The sequence below is a fragment of the Hyla sarda genome, chromosome 10 (assembly GCF_029499605.1).
Source record: "Hyla sarda isolate aHylSar1 chromosome 10, aHylSar1.hap1, whole genome shotgun sequence".
Taxonomy (NCBI): domain Eukaryota; kingdom Metazoa; phylum Chordata; class Amphibia; order Anura; family Hylidae; genus Hyla; species Hyla sarda.
In genome coordinates, this window is record NC_079198.1 from 143139392 (window position 1) to 143160304 (window position 20913).

Sequence of the window (20913 nt, forward strand, 5' to 3'; positions counted from 1 at the left end):
CCGGAGTGCCCTTTTAATATTCCCTCTGAAAAATAATAATAGAAAGAGCGGGCTTCTGGTTCAGGAATTAATCGGCGCTGACCGGGATAAGGACACCAAACAGGTGGGATACCTTCAAGGAGGGATTTATTGTAGGTAATGCAACGCGTTTCACCACGCATGCGTGGCTTCCTCAGGCATGATTCCTCAGGCCGCATGCATGGTGAAACGCGTTGCATTACCTACAATAAATCCCTCCTTGAAGGTATCCTACCTGTTTGGTGTCTGGTGTTTGGTGCCAATTAATTCCTGAACCAGAAGCCCGCTCTGTCTATTACTGTTTACATCAGGAAGGCTGCAGATCCCGGATTGTTAATCTACACAATCTCCATTGTTGTGTATGGGCTACACAACTATGTCGGATGAGCAGTGATCTTTCCCCCCATTCTTCCCTCCATATTGAAGTGATTTTACTCCACAAGGAGCACCTCCGCCTCTTCTCTCTTTCCCTCTGAAGAATAGGCCTTTGATTGCTGTGTCCCAAAAAAAAAACCTTTAAAGATAACTATTAGTTCTATATCCGTAACATATCATATCTGAGCTAAGATTACACCTAAGGGATCGTGTATATAAAGGATATTCACATAAAAAATATATATCATGCATGTGGGTATATTGGAGTGCACGGGGCTGTAGAGCCCGACATAGCAGTATGGACCTGTGCTTCGTTGGGTCAGGAATGGTAGCTACCTCAATTTTCATATTAGAGGGGTCTCTAGAGGTAGGACTCCCCCGACTACTGTAGCGAACTTTAACTTGGCACTTCACCATCTGGCTTCACTTAACCACCCCATAGACTTATAATGGAGCCCATCTCCTGACGCAAGGCAGTACATGCAGCGAGTTGGGGAGCAAAGTGCTTAGCCGTGCACTTCACCCAGCTTTATCTAATGATCAGTGTGGATCTCAGTACTGAGACCCTGACCGATGAAAATATTTGACATGTCTATAGGACAGTGTTTCCCAACCAGGCTGCCTCCGCTATTGCCAAACTACAACTCCCATCATGCCCGGACAGCCAAAGGCTGTCCGGGCATGCTGGGAGTTGTAGTTTTGCGAAAGCTGGAAAAAAACCCTGGTTGGGAAACACTGCAGAAGAGAGTGGGGCAGCACGATCAGACTACACAGAATCTGCTTGTAGTCTGTTACCATGGAGACATTGCTGTAGACTTAGAGTAGACTTGACATGGTCATGTGACACCTTGGTTTGGAAACATTGCTCTAGAACATACTAATTTAACACATCACAGCCCATTGAGATCGTCAATTGATCTGACAATAATTAATGAATGTAAAATTCTAGGTCAACATATTTTTTTGGGGAATAAAATCCATTAAACCACCTCTAAATGAGGATCTGGACCCGCTTGGGCACCTACTGTCTTTGACTCCATAACATATACAGTACCTATGGCATGTACAGTGTATAGACCTTACATATGAATTGTTACGTCGTCTATAAACCTTCCATAACCTACCTGAGCTTTCGTTAGGTATCTTCGGTCTTGCAGCTTTTCCATTACCCGGAAAAGGTTCTGTTGTGCTAATCCTCCCCGGGGGCTTTTTCTCTTTGTGCCCCCCTGGGTTTTGAGAAGTCATGTCTTTACTCTGCGTTGTTGTGGAAGTTGTGGTGGACGTGGTAGTTCCCAAAAAAGTTGTCCTCCTTTGTGTTGTTGAGGTTCTTGTGGTCTCATAAATCCCAGGGATTGTGCTGGACTCCACAACGTCGTCATCTCCTGTCGGACCCCATAAAATAAATTCTGATACTGTGGTTGGCTGACTTTCACTATCTAAAAATGGTCTAATGTTCCAACTTCTCCTTTGGACCTGTCTTTTATCCCTTTTTGAATGGATAATTTTGAGTGTGTCCCTTACTCTGGAGGGAGTTGTTTTTGCTCTTGAAGAGTCCTGTGATGGCACCAGTCTAGAAAACATATGGTCCACATTGTCTCTAAGATAAATCTGTTCAAAATTTGTAAACGGACTCCGGAGATATCTCCGACTTCTTGGTTTCTGCCTTCCCTTTGGGCTCCATAGAGCTGTGTGATGTATCCTATGTTCTAGTGATGGTCTTTGTAGGTATTTGTAAGCAGTACTTGGCGGTCCTGATTCGCAAATAATGAAATCCATGGCTAGTTGAAAAATGGCTATCAATATCCAAGCATGGCTTCCTATCGGAGGGCCTGATCTGCGGACAGAGATAAGACACATTAGGAAGAGTTCCAACCATCAGACTGTATATGAATGTATCTTTCGTAAATGAACATATCCCTATAGAATGCTACATCATCTGCATATTTCATGCCAAATAATGAAAACTATGTAACATCATGTTGTAAAACATTACACGAGAGGGAAAGATCATCTCGAAATTATTTAAGAAATTAAATCAGCAGAAGAAAACAAGTGCAAGGAAACGCAACCTCCTCCATGTACAATGTGTGTCAAGGACTTGTCTCCCAGATGTGTCCTTCTTTACCTCTCCTCTTGGCTTGACTAATCCTTAAATAAGTGGTATAAGATGACCAGCTTAAAAAAATATATTTTGGCATACTCTGTGGGGGGTTGTTTATGACATGCATGTATATCTGGGGGCACCTAGTGGTCATAATGGGAATTACTGATGTCATTTATACTTATAGGGTCCATTTAGGGCCCAAATCTGGTATTGTTATTAGTGAGTACCCCCAGTACAAGGCTTCATCGAGGCAGGTGCACCACACCCCGATGGCAGGACTCTGAGGAGTAGAGGGGCACTGACAGTGAACTTAACCATTAATCCTCCCCCCCCCACAAACACCACCGCCACCATGGAACTGAGGCACTGGTCTTCCCCAGAAAAATGGAGGCGTAAGTGCCTCTGAGAAAGCATTAGTGCTGACTACTACAGGACACCAGGCAATGCTGGTGGTGCTTTCATTTAAAGGACGGCGATTCATGCTGAATCCAGACTGGATCATTGGGGTGGGCTTCTACGTTCAGATAGTAATGTCAGACATCTGCCTCTTATTCGTCTCTTCTTGGGTTCTGACTGGTTAGATCACCTTTTTTTTAACTTTTTTTATGTCTAGAATGGACTTTTATGAAAGGGTGGAGTTACTTTTATAACCACGCCCTACAGGGGGTGCCCAAAGCAACTTTTTACCAAGGTGTCCATGACCCTGGGCTCGGCCCTGCCCTTGAACTTCTTTTAATTAAATAAATCAGCTACTTGTCATGGATCTGGCTTCTTCCCAGGGACTGCCTGTTGGGATCATTTTATTTTTAAGGGAGAAAACTAGGGTAAAAAATATAATATAATCATTACTCACTTACCCACCTCCCGAGCCGCTCTGATGCCCAGTGGGTCCCCTCTGATCCTCTTATCTAAACTTTTATCTAAACTTTCTGGTCCCTTCTCCACACAAGAAATTTCTTATGATGGTTAATTGGACATTTTCTTCTGTTTCGATGTGTTGAGATGGGAACAGAAGGGGAAGATTTGTGGGGACCCAGAGAGGGATGGAACAGAAGGAGCAGGGGATCGGGGAGGTGAGAAATATACTCTTGGGCAACCCCTTTATCCCTAATCAATATTTACTGCAGGATATGCTTCTCACTATCATCCAAGTGACCATTACCTGATACAGTAAAGTCCAGAGATTGTCTCCGGACGTATTTTACAGATCAGAGTGAAGAGACAGTTTACTCTGGGCCATACCGTATCTAAGACATCCAAACAACGTCCAGCAAGTTCCATGCACAAGTCCCGTTCATCCAAAGAAAGGCTAGTGCACAGAACTCACTGGGTGTTGATAAGCTGCCTCGGCAAATGTATGGCCCAGCATCAGCTTTGTCTCTTCACACCAAGATGTGGAGAATGGGCAGAAGACAAACTCTGGACTACCAATAATTGTTCTGCAGGGTTATATTGCGGCCCATAAAATTGTGGAGTGATTCCACTCTACTCTAGTTTACAGTTCTAAATGGAGTAACCCCCACTCCTGTGATATACAGAAACTCTAATAGAGCAAATCGGCAAAAGTTGCCCCAACAGCAATGTTGCCATATCATGTGACCAAATTTTAATGTTGGTCACTACAGAAGCTTTCTTGGGCTGTGTCTCATTGGCGGGTTGCCCCAATACCTATGGTGGTTGTTCCAATTACAATGGCCGGTGGTCTCAATAGCAATGGAGGACTGTCCAAATACCAATTTTACCTGATCATGTGACCAAATGTAAAAATAAAAGGTTGGTTACTGTAGACCTTTTCTTGGGCTGTGTCCCAATGGTGGCTTGTCCCCATACTAATAGCTGTTTGTCTCAATACCAATGGCCAATTGTCCTAGTCAGAAACAAACTGGTGGATTCTATGGTTATCCAACACTTGAAGAACAGAACGCAATAAGGGAGATTCATCAAAACCTGGGCAAAGGAAAAGCTGACCAGTTGCCCATAGCAACCAATCAGATCGCTTCTTTCATTTTTGAAAAGGCCTCTGAAAAATAAAAGAAGAGATCTGATTGGTTGCTATGGGCAACTCAGCAACTTGTCCTCAGCATTAGTTTTCACCCCCATTGTGTTGCAAATATAGGGAAATAGATACAATTACATAGCAGCAATACATATAAATGATTACGATTACAAGTAATGATCTATATCTAAATAACACCTAACAGAAAGAAAGAATAAATCCCCAGAAATGCGTTTCCTCCATGTTTTGTGATACTGCGCTCAGTCGCCTTCCTCAGCGTCGCTCCGTCATCTTTCATCTGCTCGTCGTGCTGAGACATGTTATAGTTTTATTTTTCAAAGCTGCGGCATCCATTTATTGTCTCTGTTCTCATCTACAGTAAAGACGTGAAATATTCACAAATACGATTTTAACCCTTTGTCTACAGGAGGAAAACAAAGAGAACCAAAGAGAGCTGGGAATTCTATTCGTGATCTGCATGAAATGGGAAAACTACAAAATAAGAATCCTAATGTCCGGATACATCAGGGATACATCAAGGATACATCCCAGATACATCAATGATACATCACGGATACATAACAGATAAATCCCGGATACATCAGGGATACATCACAGATACATCAAGGATACATCCCGGATAAATCCCAGATACATCAGGGGTACATCAGGGATACATCAGGGATACATCAAGGATACATCAGGGATACATCAAGGATACATCAGGGATACATCAAGGATACATCAGGGATACATAATGGATAAATTCCGGATACATCAGGGATACATCAGGGATACATTACGCATGAATCCCGGATACATCACGGATACATTTATATTCCCTCCATGTGATGTTTATTTTGGGATTTGGATTCTTCAGTCCATTAATTACAGCAGTAATGAAGCTTTTTGGGACCTTTGTATTATATTTCCTGTTGGAGTTTCCTCCCTCCAACTACAAGTCAAAGAATCCTTTGTTTGTAAGTGTGAGGTTACTTATCTCCCTCCCACACATCATCACCCCCCCCCTCCTTCACAAACACTTATTGCAGAACATTTGGGACAATTCCCTGCAGTCCTGTGGAGAATGGTTCCCCCCATCCAGCAGTCACTCCACCCATTGAAGCAGACAGGCCTGACTGGTGATGTAATGTCTCAGGCCGAACTGCAACCTGGGAAAACCTGAGACAACACTCATTTTGTTTGCTGCTAAAAATGAATATCAGGGCAAAGATCACATAAGAATTGCGAGACCATCACACACAGGTACAGACATTATATTATTAATTACACTAACTCTACAGCCCCTGTAGCATAGTCAAAAAAAAATCTGGAATACCCCTTTAACTGTCAATTATTTAGGATTAAGAAAAACAGAACCAGCTATAAATGTATAAACTGCAAATAGTTCCTGTATACATCTAACAAGACTAATATGTTTTACATATTTCTATGAATTAAAAAATATGGAGCTTTACCTCATGGCTACTAGATAAGTATAGCTGACAAATACAGATGAATGGGTATATAGATAATAGATAGATAGATGTGTGATAGATATGAGAAAGATAGATATGAGATAGATATGAGATAGATAGAAAGATATGAGATAGATAGATAGATATGAGATAGATAGATAGATATGAGAGAGATAGATAGATATGAGATAGATAGATAGATATGAGATAGATAGATAGATATGAGATAGATAGATATGAGAGAGATAGATAGATAGATAGATAGATATGAGATAGATAGATATGAGAAAGATAGATATGAGATAGATATGAGATAGATAGATAGATAGATAGATAGATATGAGCATAGGCGTGCGCACGGGGTGTGCCGGGTGTGCCCAGGCACACCCTAATCAAGCCCAGGGGGGCATTCAAGGCCACCACTGAGCAGCCCGCAGAGGACCCCCCCGTCACATTCGGGACATCCCTGTGTCCCGAAAGATCTTTTCGGGACACAAGGATGTCCCGGTTACCTTTCTACAGCGGCCCCCGTGTTAACTTTAAAAACACAGGGGCCGCCGGGAAGTAGCGCACGCAGGGACGTCATTGACGTCCCGTGCGTGCGCCCATAGCAACGGAGGAGCAGAGATTCAAGGAAGAGGATGCCCGCGCCAGCCGGAATGGTAAGTGAGCAACACGAGCTGGCAGAACGTCGTCTTCAGTGTTCCGACCACCGGTCCTCCAGTCCCGGGACCTACTGCTATGGTCTATAGGCCATAGCAGTAGATCGTGACCCCGGACCGTAGAACCGGTGGTCAGAACACTGAAGTGGGGCAGTACACAGACATACAGCCTTCAGCCATACACTGTATATGGCTGAAGGCTGTATGTCTGTGGGGAAACTGTACTGCACCTAATGTGGGGAACTATACTGCACCTAATGTGGGGGAACTGTACTGCACCTAATGTGGAAAGATATACTGCACCTAATGTGGAGAAAACTATACTGCACCTAATGTGGGGAGCTATACTGCACCTAATGTGGGGGACTATACTGCACCTAATGTGGGGGACTGTACTGCACCTAATGTGGGGGAATTATACTTCACCTAATGTGGGGGAACTGTGCTGCACCTAATGTCGGGAAACTATACTGCACCTAATGTGGGGAACTATACTGTACGCAATGTGGGGAGATATACTGCACCTAATGTAGGGGAACTGTACTGCACATAATGTGGGGAACTATACTACACCTAATATGGGGGAACTGTACTGCACTTAATGTAGGGGAACTGTACTGGTGCAGTACAGTTCCCCCACATTAGGTGCAGTACAGTTCCCCCACATTAGGTGCAGTACAGTTCCCCCTCATTAAGTGCAGTACAGTTCCCCTTCATTAGGTGCAGTACAGTTCCCCCACATTAGGTGCAGTACAGTTCCCCCACATTAGGTGGTACCTAATGTGGGGGAACTGAACTGCACCTAATGTGGGGGAACTGTACTGCCAACCTAATGTGGGGGAACTGTACTGCCAACCTAATGTGGGGGAACTGTACTGCAAACATAATGTGGGGGAACTGTACTGCCAACCTAATGTGCGGGGACTTATACTGCCAACCTAATGTGGTGGGACTTATACTGCACCTAATGTGGGGGAACTATACTGCACCTAATGTGGGGGAACTATACTAACTGTGTGTATGTGTGCGTATATATATACATATATATATATATATATATATATATATATATATATATATATATGCACGCGCGCAGCGTGAGTTTGTGCTTTAGGATGCACACCCTAATGCAATAGGCTGCGCACGCCTATGGATATGAGATAGATATGAGATAGAAACAAATAGATGCAGCACACCACAGCTTGAAAATCACGGTGCAAGGTTTATTCCATAGTGTATTCCAATAGACAACGTTTCACCAGCCTCACGCTGGCTTTTTCAAGCTGTGGTGGCTGCATCTATTTGTTTTTTTATGGATTAAGGAACCGGCCACCGAGGCTCCAAGTATGCTTGCACCCCGTTCAAAATTACCTATTTATCTTGATGTGCTGTTCATATTTGGACTTAGATAGATAGATAGATAGATATGAGATAGATAGATATGAGATAGATAGATAGATAGATAGATATGAGATAGATAGATAGATAGATAGATATGAGATAGATAGATAGATATGAGATAGATAGATATGAGATAGATAGATATGAGATAGATAGATAGATAGATATGAGATAGATAGATAGATAGATATGAGATAGATAGATAGATAGATAGATATGAGATAGATAGATAGATAGATAGATATGAGATAGATAGATAGATATGAGATAGATAGATATGAGATAGATAATAAAAGTTGAGGTTATTCTTCTCCAGATAAACACTATAAATAATTAGAATCTGTGATTTATTTCCCCAGTACATCTCTGATTCTCACTTTTTAAGGCCTGTTCCAAGAAATTCATGTCCCTGGCGCAGTCCCCGGTTTTTAGTGTTGGACAAGCGCTCAGATTCACGTCCATCATTCTGTATATTTGGCTGAAATTCCCATTTTCCAGCTCTGTCTTCACAGTTTCAGTAGTTTTCTATCTATTGCGGATTGTTTTATTTCAGTGTTCTGTCGGATACATTTGATTTATTCTGTGGGTTTGTAGAATTGTACAGGATATTTTATATAAATGCTTTTTGTTTTACGACTTTTAAAAAACATAAAACCAAAATGATTGCGTTACATCTTCCTATTGTGACCTCTATGACCCGGTGAGCTTTTACTTTTATTGATACCCTTCTGAGATAGTGATGAGCAGCAGGGGCCATATTTCAATTTGTGATATTTTGCAAATATATTGACAATTATTCGTCCCATGTTCGCGAAATTCACGTATTTGCTATGTTCATTCACTTTTTTCCATGCAAAAATCTGCATAAAATTGGCATAAAAATTCACATTAAAATTTGCATGTGAAAAAAAAAAAAAAATGAATATTCATCATTACGAATGTTTAGCGCTATATTCTAAATATTCGCAAAATCGCAGAGTAACGAAATTCGCAATAAAAATTTGCATTACGAATATTCGTGCTCTACACTATTCTGAGATACACAGTAACTTTTTGTCACCTTTTTATCAAGGTTAATGATCTAAATATAACCAACAATTCAGACATTGGATTTTTATTTTCTTTGTTCACCATATGGGATGAATAACATTTTATTATTCTAGTTCAGGGATATTATGTTTTTGATATTTTACATTTTTATATAATAAATGCTGAAAAAATTAGTTTTTTACATATTTTTGAAAACATTGTTTGAACTTTTTTTTTTTACTGTTCACCTAACAAGGGGAGTTGGACTTGTGATTGCCCAAATGCTTGTACATTACACTGCAATACTAAATCATTTTCCTGGCCTTTTGTTAGAGGTAAGGTGGAATAGGATTGCAGTCACGATAGGCCTGGACGCCTTTAAAGGGGTACACCGGTGGAAATGTTTTATCTTCTTTAAACAACAACTGGTGGCAGAAAGTTAAACAGATTTGTCAATTACTTCTAGTTAAAAATCTTAATACTTCCAGTACTTATCAGCTGCTGTATGCTCCACAGGAAGTGGTGTAGTTCTTTCCAGTCTGACCACAGTGCTCTCTGCTGACACCTCTCTCCATGTCAGGAACTGTACAGAGCAGGAGAGGTTTGCTATGGGGATTTGCTCCTGCTATAGACAGTTTCTAAAATGGAGATAGTGTCAGCAGAGACTGTGGTCAGACTGGAAAGAACTACACCACTTCCTGTGGAGTATACAGCAGCTGATAAGTACTGGAAAGAGTAAGATTTTTATATAGAAGAAATTAACAAATCTGTATAACTTTCTGGCACCAATTAATTATTTTTTTTTTCCCACCGGAGTACCCCTTTAAAGCAATCATGGAAGGGCAGAGAGGGCTGTTCGGGTTATGGACTGGGGCCCTTTCTAACTGCATACATTTTTTTATTGCTGTTCTTGCTCTGTGACTCAGCCGACTTAACATGTTTTATTGCATCAATCTCTAATGGTTCTGCCGCTTATACACCAATTGTACAAGTTCTCCCCCTTATAAAGATGAGGCTGTAATTTCCATCATAGGTTATAACCTCAACTATGAGACAGAATGAGAAAAAATCCATAAAATCCCATTGTCTGATTATTAAAGAATTTATCTGCAAATTATGTTGGAAAATAAGTATTTGGTGAATAAGAAAAGTTAATCTCAATACTTTGTTATATCCCCTTTGTTGGTAATGACAGAGGTCACATGTTTTCTGTCTTCACAAGGTTTTCACACACTGTTGGTATTTTGGCCCATTCCTCCATGCAGATCTCCTCTAGAGCAGTGATGTTTCCACCCCCATGCTTCACAGTAGGTAAGGTGTTCTTTGGACGAAACTCAGCATTCTTTCTCCTCCAAACACGAGTTGAGTTTTTTACGAAAAAGTTCTACTTTGGTTTCATCTGATCATATGACATTCTCCCAATCCTCTTCTGGATCATCCAAATGCTCTCTAGCAAACTTCAGACTGGCCCAGACATGTACTGGCTTAAGCAGGGGGACACATCTGGCACTGCGTGATTTGAGTCCCTGGCGGTGTAGTGTGTTACTGATGTTGCCTTTGTTACTTTGGTCCCAGTTCTCTGCAGGTCCTTCACTAGGTCCCTTGTGTGGTTCTGGGGTTCTTCCTCACTGTTCTTGTGATCATTTTGACACCACTGGGTGAGATCTTGCGTGGAACCCCAGATGGAGGGAGATTATCAGTGTCTTGTATGTCTTCCATTTTCTAATAATTGCTCCCACAGTTGATTTCTTCACACCAAGCTGCTTGCCTATTGCAGATTCAGTCTTCCCAGCCTGGTGCAGGTCTACAATTGTTTCTGGTGTCCTTCAACAGCTCTTTGGTCTTGGCCATAGTGGAGTTTGGAGTGTGACTGTTTGAGGTTGTGGACAGGTGTCTTTTTTATTGATAACAAGTTCAAACAGGAGCCATTAATACAGGTAACTAGTCTTTTAAATTGGGAGAACTTGCACAATTGGTGGCTGACTAAATATTTTTTTGCCCCCACTCTACCTCATCCAACAATCAGCTTAAATCTGTGGAAGAAAATGTGTAATTCTCCTACAGCGCCACCACAGCTGAAATAAATGAGCTTTCCAATTAAAGGGGTTATCCAAGGATGAAAACACAGAGCTAATTTCTTCTAAAAACAGCTCCACCCCTGACCTCAGGTTGTGTGTAGTATTACAGCTCAGTTCCATTTAAGCGAGTGTAGTCAAGTTGTAATACCACACACAACCTAAAGGACAGGGTGGTGCTGTTTTTTTGTTAAAAGAAATTAACTCTGTGTTTCTATCCCTGGATAACCCATTTAATGTATGGGAGAGCTCTGACTTTCTTAGCAGCCCCTGAAAATCCCAAATGAGACACAATTCCTTAAAGGGGTTGTTTAGGTGGGATTCTTTTTAAAGTTAAATGTGCATAGATTGGGTGAAAACAATAAAGATTGAGCACTTACCTAGTTTGATACGCTGGATGCTGGCTGACATCATGGCGACGCCTCCATGGCATCACACCACGCCCCTCAATGAAAGTCTATGGGAGGGGGCGTGGCATCTGCCGCGCCCCCTCCCATAGACTTGCATTGAGGGGGCGTGGTCATGACATCAAGTCCCCTGCAGCCTGCACCCAGCGTTCAGAACAAAATGTTCCAAACACTTGGGCAGTGGAGTACCCCTTTAAGTTGAGTGGTACATTCCCATTTTTTATTGCACATTTTTGTATGAAATAATTCCCCTCCTTTAGTACGTCCTTATATTGAGTCCCTAAACCAGACAACCCCTCCATACACAGCCAGTTGTTCCTTCTATCTGTGGATATAGAGGATACGGTAAGAATAATTGATATCCCGATCCCCATCCCCCGTCTGGCGCATTACCTGCTCAGCAGCGGGAGATCGTGTCTTACATTTTACTAATTCTAATTGTCCAGGACGAAGCTGCAGAATGATTTTTGCTCCTCTGGTTACATTATGTTTCATATTCCGATGGCGCCGCGTACATTAGGCCTCGCTGAGCGGCGGCGGATTTCATCTAATTAAACAGCAGTGGATTTTGTGTTGAAGGTGTCGTTTCCTGCCGCTCATTGGCGACTAGTGGAGAATGAATTGTCGTACGAGCGCGCGCTGAATCCGAGCCTTAAATACACGAGGAAGAGGAAGACGACGATGATGTCCGACTCTATTATACTGTATCGTATTCATCATCATCCAGTATAAACAGGATCGTATCACATTTATGGGGATTATGTGTTCATCCTCATCTGACAATAGTCTCCATAACAGCCGGAACGTTCTCTAAAGTACATACAGAATTAGATGCAGAACACAATAATAATTATTTAACGCCTATTCCGGTATTATAAAATTGTTATTAAATATCACTATTATAATGTTATCACAGATTGCACTGGCTTGTGTAGTCCTCTTATTGTCAGTGTGGTGTTGTCTCAGCAGCTCCCCGGCTCTTCCGTCTCCCCTGACAGGAAGTTGTGTAGACCTCTCATTGTCAGTGTGGTGTTGTCTCAGCAGTTCCCTGACTCCTCCATCTCCTCTGACATGAAGTTGTGTATGCCTCTCATTTCCAGTGTGGTGTTGTCTCAGCAGCTCCCCTACTCCTCCCTGTCTCCTGACAGGAAGTTGTGTAGTCCTCTTATTGTCAGTGTGGTGTTGTCTCAGCAGCTCTCTGGCTCTTTCATCTCCCCTGACAGGAAGTTGTGTAGTCCTCTCATTGTCAGTGTGGTGTTGTCTCAGCAGTTCACTGACTCCTCCGTCTCCCCTGACATGAAGTTGTGAATTCCTTTCATTTCCAGTGTGGTGTTGTCTCAGCAGCTTCCCTACTCCTCCCTGTCTCCTGACAGGAAGTTATGTTGTCCTCTTATTGTCACTGTGGTGTTGTCTCATCAGCTCCCTGGCTCTTTCGTCTCCCCTGACAGGAAGTTGTGCAGTCCTCTCATTGTCAGTGTGGTGTTGTCTCAGCAGTTCACTGACTCCTCCGTCTCCCCTGAGATAAAGTTGTGAATTCCTTTCATTTTCAGTGTGGTGTTGTCTCAGAAGCTCCCCTACCCAACCCTCTCTCCTGACAGGAAGTTATTTAGTCCTCTTATTGTCACTCTGGTGTTGTCTCAGCAGCTCCCCGACACCTCCATCCCCCCCAACGGGAAGTTGTGTAGTCCACTTATTGTCAGTGTGGTGATGTCTTAGCAGCTCTCTGACTCCTTCCTCTCTCCAGACAGGAAGTTGTGTAGTCTTCTTGTTGTCAGTGGGGTGTTGTCTCAGCAGCTCCCCTACTCCTCCCTCTAACCTGACAGGAAGTTGTGTATTCCTCTTATTGTCAGTGTGGTGCTGTCTCAGCAGCTCCCAGGATCTCCCTTCTTCCCTGACAGGAAGTTGTGTTGTCTTCTTGTTGTCAGTGGGGTGTTGTCTCAGCAGCTCCCAGGATGCCCCTTCTTCCCTGACAGGAGGTTGTGTAGTCCTCTCATTGTCAGTATGGTGTTGTCTCAGCAGCTTCACAGGTCCTCCTGCTCTCTAGATAATGCATCATGCTCTGCTGTCTTAGGGGACATGGCTGGATCTTGTTTCTAAGCTTTAGCCCAAGGTAAGAATGTTAACTCCCGAAATACTGTGCTGCCCTTGTTTTACCCATAATCAGTAAAAAAGATTATGGCTGAATAAACTGCTATAAAAAAGTGTAAATAAAATATACTAATATTTTTCATGCACGGTGAACTTAGCCCAATTGTGTATTAAAAAAATCATAGTGAAGTGGACTAAATAGATGAAACACTGGGGGTCACATGGTCATTCCCTCATTTTGTCCTCCAGAAGTTTCTCCGGATGACTCTGCCGGCACGCGCCGCGCTTTCCTCTGGTGTTACGGATTATATGAAGCCAACATTTCCCCATCGCTGAATAATATCCTACTAGAAGAGGAAGGTGTTACTCTCCAGGAAATCTGCTCCTTGTAAATGTGAAAAGATGTTACTAACAAAGTGCGAGAGAGAATTCTATGTGATCGCGGACAGAGACATCAGGAATTATCGGGCACAGCATTAACCCTTGTGTAAACAGGAGAGCCCTGAGCCTTATGGAGGCACCAGAGACCCTATAGCCCCGGGGGCCCGACGGCCATGGCCTGGGAGCAGCCTTTATCCCTGTGGTTCTAAATGATAGATTTGAATGGAGTTTATTAACCAAACGCATCCATTTTTCACCAAACTTTGCAACTTTTTACAATTTTACAAATGAAAAGAAAATCAACAACACAAAGCCAGAAAAATATATGGATATAAATATTTCACTAGACCTGGTCCTAAGTTCCAACGTAACAGATCCACAACCTTAGTCATACTTCAACCGAAACATGTCATCCAGGCCTGTGCATCCTATAATGTCCATTGGCTTAGAATAAAGCTGAAGTCTCTTTCTTTATACCTTATATCCTGATCCTATAGAGATAGCAGCAGTATATAGATAGAGCTGGAGGGGAAGTGTATAACTACTCTATATCCTGATCCCATAGAGATAACATCAGAAGTATACAAGTAGAGCTGGAGGGGAAGTGTATAACTATTATATATCATGATCCTATAGAGATAACATCAGCAGTATACAGATAGAGCAAGAAGGGAGATGAATAACTATTATATATCCTTTTCCTATGGAGATATCAGCAGCAGTATATTGATAGAGCTTGAGGGGAAGTGTATAACTACTATATATTCTGATCCCATAGAAATCGCAGCAGCAGTATATAGATAGAGCTGGAGGGGAAGTGTATAACTACTATATATCCTGATCCCATAGCGATAACATCAGCAGTATACAGATAGAGCTGGAAGGGAGATGTATAACTATTATATATCCTGATCCTATAGAGATATCAGCAGACGTATACAAATTGAACTAGAGGGGAGGTATATAACTATCATAAATCCTGTTCCTATATAAATAGCATCAGCAGCAGTATACAGATAGAGCTGGAAGGGAGATGTATAACTATTATATATCCTTATCCTATAGAGATAGCAGCAGCAGCAGTATACAGATTGAGCTGGAGGGTAGGTGTGTAACTATTATACAGAAAGTGAAAAAAGTATTGAACACATCATCATTTTTCTCCCTAAATATATTTCACATGAAGTAATCCATACATACACAGAAATCAAAGCAAATAAGATAAAAAATTAAGTTAAATAACAGGGAAAAGGTATTGATCAAATCAAGAAACGGAGGTGCAAAAGGGCCTGGAAACCCAAGACAATAGCTGAAATGTATCAGTAATTAAAAAGCAATTAATCAGCCGGTTGAGTCCCAACTGATGGCTACAATAAGGTCTCATTGGTTACATTTCTAAGCTTCTGAATGATCTAGTAATCCTTGCTGGGGCCATAATACGGAAGTGGAAAGACAATCACTCCATAATTAATAATTAAGCTATAGTAAGAATGATATAAAAATAATAAATATAAACATGAATAAGCAACATAAATAAAAATTTAATTAATGTTAATAACAAAAAATATATAAAATATAAAAAAATAATTTTAAACATTGTTTTTTTTTTAGAATATTTCATTCTAAACACTAGTAATAACAGTCAATAATACTAAAACAACTAAATCAACAACAAAAATAACAAGGTGATTAAAACAAACAAAATAAAATAATTACATGAAAACACATGGCCATAATAATCATATTTAAAATATTGAAATTTACATTCCTTTATATTCTTTTATTTATTTTATTTACTTTTCACTTTAAAAATTTAAAAGTTTTTTAATTACATAGTTTGGTGAACGAGACTTGTCACATAATATGGCATTCAGTCAACTCCCATGTAAAGTGCCAAAACATGCCCCGAGCGCCATACAATACGTCTCCATCTGTACTGACAGCATCGGCATTAGAATAATAGTCATTAAAGATGCCGATTGGTGTTGGAGATCTAGAGCCGTAATTAGATTCAATATTGCAATGATGATTCGCCAATTAAATTTTAAAGAGTACTTCAACATTTTTTGGCAGAAACAATATTCATGGTAATATAACTTTTAGTAGTTTATTAAGAATCAACGACACCAGTGAATAATAAAGTGATTGGCCGCTCCAGCAGGATGTAATTCTTCTTCCACTCATAAAATAGAAGTGAGACGTTCACTATTCTCTTTTTGTTATTCCAAATGTCTGGGACTATTACAGGGTCGAGTAGCGATGTGTAGATGCCGGGGTCACAGCACCTCCAGAATATCCGGTCTGGTGGTATGCTGCCAATGTGTAGAGGCCAGTACCCACCAAAACTGCTCCAAAGAAGGACAATGCATGGCCAGGGACAAGGACATGGAAGAACAAGGAAGGACAACCAGTGACTGGGGACAGGGTCCTGGGGGGAACAAGGAAGGACAACCAGTGACTGGGGACAGGGTCCTGGGGGAACAAGGAAGGACAACCAGTGACTGGGGACAGGGTCCTGGGGGAACAAGGAAGGACAACCAGTGACTGGAAACTGAGTCCTGGGGGAACAAGGAAGGACAACCAGTGACTGGGGACAGGGTCCTGGGGGAACAAGGAAGGACAACCAGTGACTGGGGACAGGGTCCTGGGGGAACAAGGAAGGACAACCAGTGACTGGAAACTGAGTCCTGGGGGAACAAGGAAGGACAACCAGTGACTGGGGACAGGGTCCTGGGGAAACAAGGAAGGACAACCAGTGACTGGGGACAGGGTCCTGGGGGAACAAGGAAGGACAACCAGTGACTGGAAACTGAGTCCTGGGGGAACAAGGAAGGACAACCAGTGACTGGGGACAAGGACATGGGGGATCAAGGAAGTACAACCAGTGACTGGGGAAAGTGTCATGGAGGAACAAGGAAGGACAACCAGTGACTGGGGACAGGGTCCTGGGAGAACAAGGAAGGACAACCAGTGACTGGGGACAGGGTCCTGGGGGAACGAGGAAGAACAACAAGTGACTGGGGACGGGGTCCTGGGGGAACGAGGAAGAACAACCAGTGACTGGGGACGGGGTCCTGGGGGAACGAGGAAGGACAACCAGCGACTGGGGACAGGGACATGGGGGAACAAGGAAGAACAACCAGTGACTGGGGACGGGGTCCTGGGGGAACGAGGAAGGACAACCAATGACTGGGGACAGGGACATGGGGGAACAAGGAAGGACAATGCATGACCAGGGACAAGTTCATGGGGAAACAAGAAATGACCACCAATGAGTGAGGACGGGGTCCTGGGGGAACGAGGAAGGAAAGCCAGTGACTGGGGACAGGGACATGGGAGAACAAGGAAGGACAATGCATGACCAGGGACAAGGTCATGGGGAAACAAGGAAGGACAACCAGTGACTGGGGACAGGGTCATGGAGAAACAAGGAAGGACAACCAGTGACTGGGGACAGGGTCATGGAGAAACAAGGAAGGACAATGCATGACCAGGGACAAGGTCATGGGGAAACAAGGAAGGACAACCAGGGACTGGGGACAGGGACATGGGAGAACAAGGAAGGACAATGCATGACCAGGGACAGCCCATCCTTCATGTCTCTTCACTAATAGACTAATAACTACCATACATGAAGTTTATTAGCTAAGCTGCTAAGATCTAATAGACAGTAGGAAGCTAACTCTAAAATAAGAGCAACCCCCCCTCCCCCCCAAATTAACTACTGGGCACCTGTACGACTGCTCTGATGTGCCAATGTTTGGAGTTTTTATCACCTCTATTAACCCTTGCTGATATTGTGAAGATTGTGTGACATTGTAGGAATGTCGTGTACTTGGTTTAAGTGGCCGGAGATGTCTGACCCTCCAAGTAAATTCTTCCGATGGTCCCGGTACACCCCCGTCCTCACAGCACGCAGCGTTTCCATAGACAGTGACTAAGTGTTGGGAGTAATGCTTACTGACAGCAGCCTCGCTCGGTCCACGCGGTGACTCACCACAGTCACAGGCGGCAGCTTCGGATTGTTACAACTCAATACGGTTGCTCATTCACATTATCTCCGCTCTGTTTCCTCTTTGTGTCTTTGCTTCACTAATCATTAAATAGATGGAGGTAAATTTTGGAAAACCAAAAATATCTGTTTTCCTATTTGTAGCAAAACAGCAGGAAGAGACATGAAACCAATGTCGATAAACGATCATCGAGGAAGGGATTTGTCCGGTTGGTTGAAAGTTTTCTGAGAAAATAAAAATGAGCGAAGAAATGTGATAAAGTAACAAAAGAGCCAAATCCTTGCCGACCAGTGCCGGGGTGCCAGCGCTCCAGTCTTCCCTCCCAACCTTTATTCATGTGTATCGATGATCTGCCAGTACACCCATGTGACTGCTGAGGTCAGTGATTGGATGCCTTGGTCACATGGGTGTGCCGGCACATCATCGATGGAGCCAATAAAACAAAGACCGTTCCACCAGATGACCAGAGAATCCCCCAATTGGAGCAGGTTCTGATGGGATAAAAGACCGAAGCAGCAGCGCTGGAGTCACAGGGGATTTATCTGTTTTATATTAGTCATTTATATGACTGACAATTCTATGTATTAATGGTCCATTTTCTGATTTGTTTTTTAAAAATATCTCCTCCCCCTCTATGGTATTGCAGTATAGCAACATTCATGTAAAACTAACTACCTCATTAGCTTCTGTGCCCTCCTCCTCAGCCTCCACACTATCCACCCCCATCCTCCTCCTTAGCCTCCACACTGTCCTCCCCCATCCTCCTCCTCAGCCTCCACACTGTCCTCCCCCATCCTCCTCCTCAGCCTCCACACTATCCTCCCCCATCCTCCTCCTCAGCCTCCACACTATCCTCCCCCATCCTCCTCCTCAGCCTCCACACTATCCTCCCCCATCCTCCTCCTCAGCCTCCACACTGTCCTCCCCCATCCTCCTCCTCAGCCTCCACACTATCCTTCCCATCCTCCTCCTCAGCCTCCACACTGTCCTCCCCCATCCTCCTCCTCAGCCTCCACACTATCCTCCCCCATCCTCCTCCTCAGCCTCCACACTATCCTCCCCCATCCTCCTCCTCAGCCTCCACACTATTCTCCCTCATCCTCCTCCTCAGCCTCCATACTATCCTCCCCATCCTCCTTCTCAGCCTCCACTCCTCTGTGCCCTTCTTCCTCTAAGCCCCTGTGACCCTCTTTCTTGTCCTCCTCCCCCTTAGCCCCTGTGCCCTCATCTACCTCCTCATCCTCTGTGGCCTCTTCACTAATCCTCCTCCTTAGCCTCTGTGACCTCCCCTGTAATACTGCTGCTCAGGACACCAAGGGGGACATTATTACCATTTAGGCCACTGTTGGGGGGGATGATACTGGAACAGCAAAAAGCCTAAAATGTTTGGCAGGTTCTGCAGAGCAGCTGTGGCTGAAAAAAAATCATGGCGGTCTGGGCCAGATGGAGAAGAAAGGGGAAAGTGAATGACTCCGATCAGAGAAGACGTCACCTGTGAGTTACTGGATATAACTGTGTTCTAATTACTTATATAATTTTTAAGGCCTGTAGGGGTCATGATAGCGCTCATGGTGTGGCGGTATTATTTAGGAATTATGTAGTGATATCATTTGTAATATTTTCTGCTATTATGGAGTTTAGTTTGATGTCAGTATAGAGGTGATATTTTGTCACTGTGTGGCGGTAATATTTGCTCCTGGCATATTGACAATATTATACGATAACTAGAGATGTATATATTTTAATTATTTTTTGGGGGGAGGGGGGTGCCTAAAGTCTTATGCACCTTATCTGTTAGAACCCCAGTAATGCCCCTGATGTAAATAGTAAAGTATATGGCTGTTTTATCTCACACTTAGTCTAGAGTTGATAGAGGGGCCACATTAGTTGAGGGGCCCTAATAGATTACGGTCTCTATACATAACCTGGCCCTGGGCAGAAGCTGCAGCAGTAAAAGCCTATAAATATTACCGGGGTACTAACAAAATGTGCACCAATACTTATAAATATAAACCTATATGATGTCCCTGATACATCTAGTGTGAAAATAAAATCTATGGCAGCAGAGTAATGATTAAATGGATACAGATTGTATCGTTCGTATGGCGTTTATGTGGCCTGATACATTACATAGCGCACGGTCAATGGTCAACGATAACCCCCCCCCCCCCCCCCCGCCCCTGTGCCCCTCTGACCCTCTGATATCCGTAGTGGGGGTAAAGCCCTGTCTGCACAGTCAACATTGCTATAATAGAAGTTTTTACGTTTAACACGAGATCTCATAAAGAATAAAAATAACTTAGAACAGGAATAAGCGAAGCAGAAGAAACTCCGCATGATATACAAGAGATTGACCTTAAAAAGTCATCAGTATGCTAAGAGCAAAATCCAGAAAACAACCACAAAAACCGCCAAAAAATCTAGATCTCCTGAGAAGTCATAACATTCAACATTGTTGTCGTCCTCATCATTCATCATCATCAATAATCATCATCAATAATCATCATCAATAGTCATCATCATCATCATCATCATCAATAATCATCATCATAATTCATCATCATAATTCATCATAATTCATCATCATTCAATCATCATCATCATCATAATTCATCATTCAATAATCATCATCAATAATCATCATCATCATCATAATTAATCATTCAATAATCATCATCAATAATCATCATCATCATCAATAATCATCATCATCATCATCATCATCATCATCATAATTCATCATTCAATAATCATCATCAATAGTCATCATCATCATCATCAATAATCATCATAATAATTCATCATCATTCATCATCATTCATCATCATTCAATCATCATCACCATCAGTAATCATCATCATCATCAGTAATCATCATAATTCATCA

The 20913-nt window shown here is 42.6% G+C and overlaps 1 protein-coding gene across 5 annotated transcripts in view; it reads right to left on the reverse strand.

The window, feature by feature from the left end:
- Positions 1 to 20913, reverse strand: part of AJAP1 (adherens junctions associated protein 1) — a 325555-nt gene that overhangs the window by 141608 nt on the left and 163034 nt on the right. For all 5 annotated transcript variants that reach the window (XM_056544512.1, XM_056544511.1, XM_056544508.1 and 2 more), the window contains exon 2: positions 1518 to 2227. In XM_056544512.1, coding sequence (XP_056400487.1) covers positions 1518 to 2227 — 710 coding nt within the window. The remainder of the gene's footprint in view (positions 1 to 1517; positions 2228 to 20913) is intronic.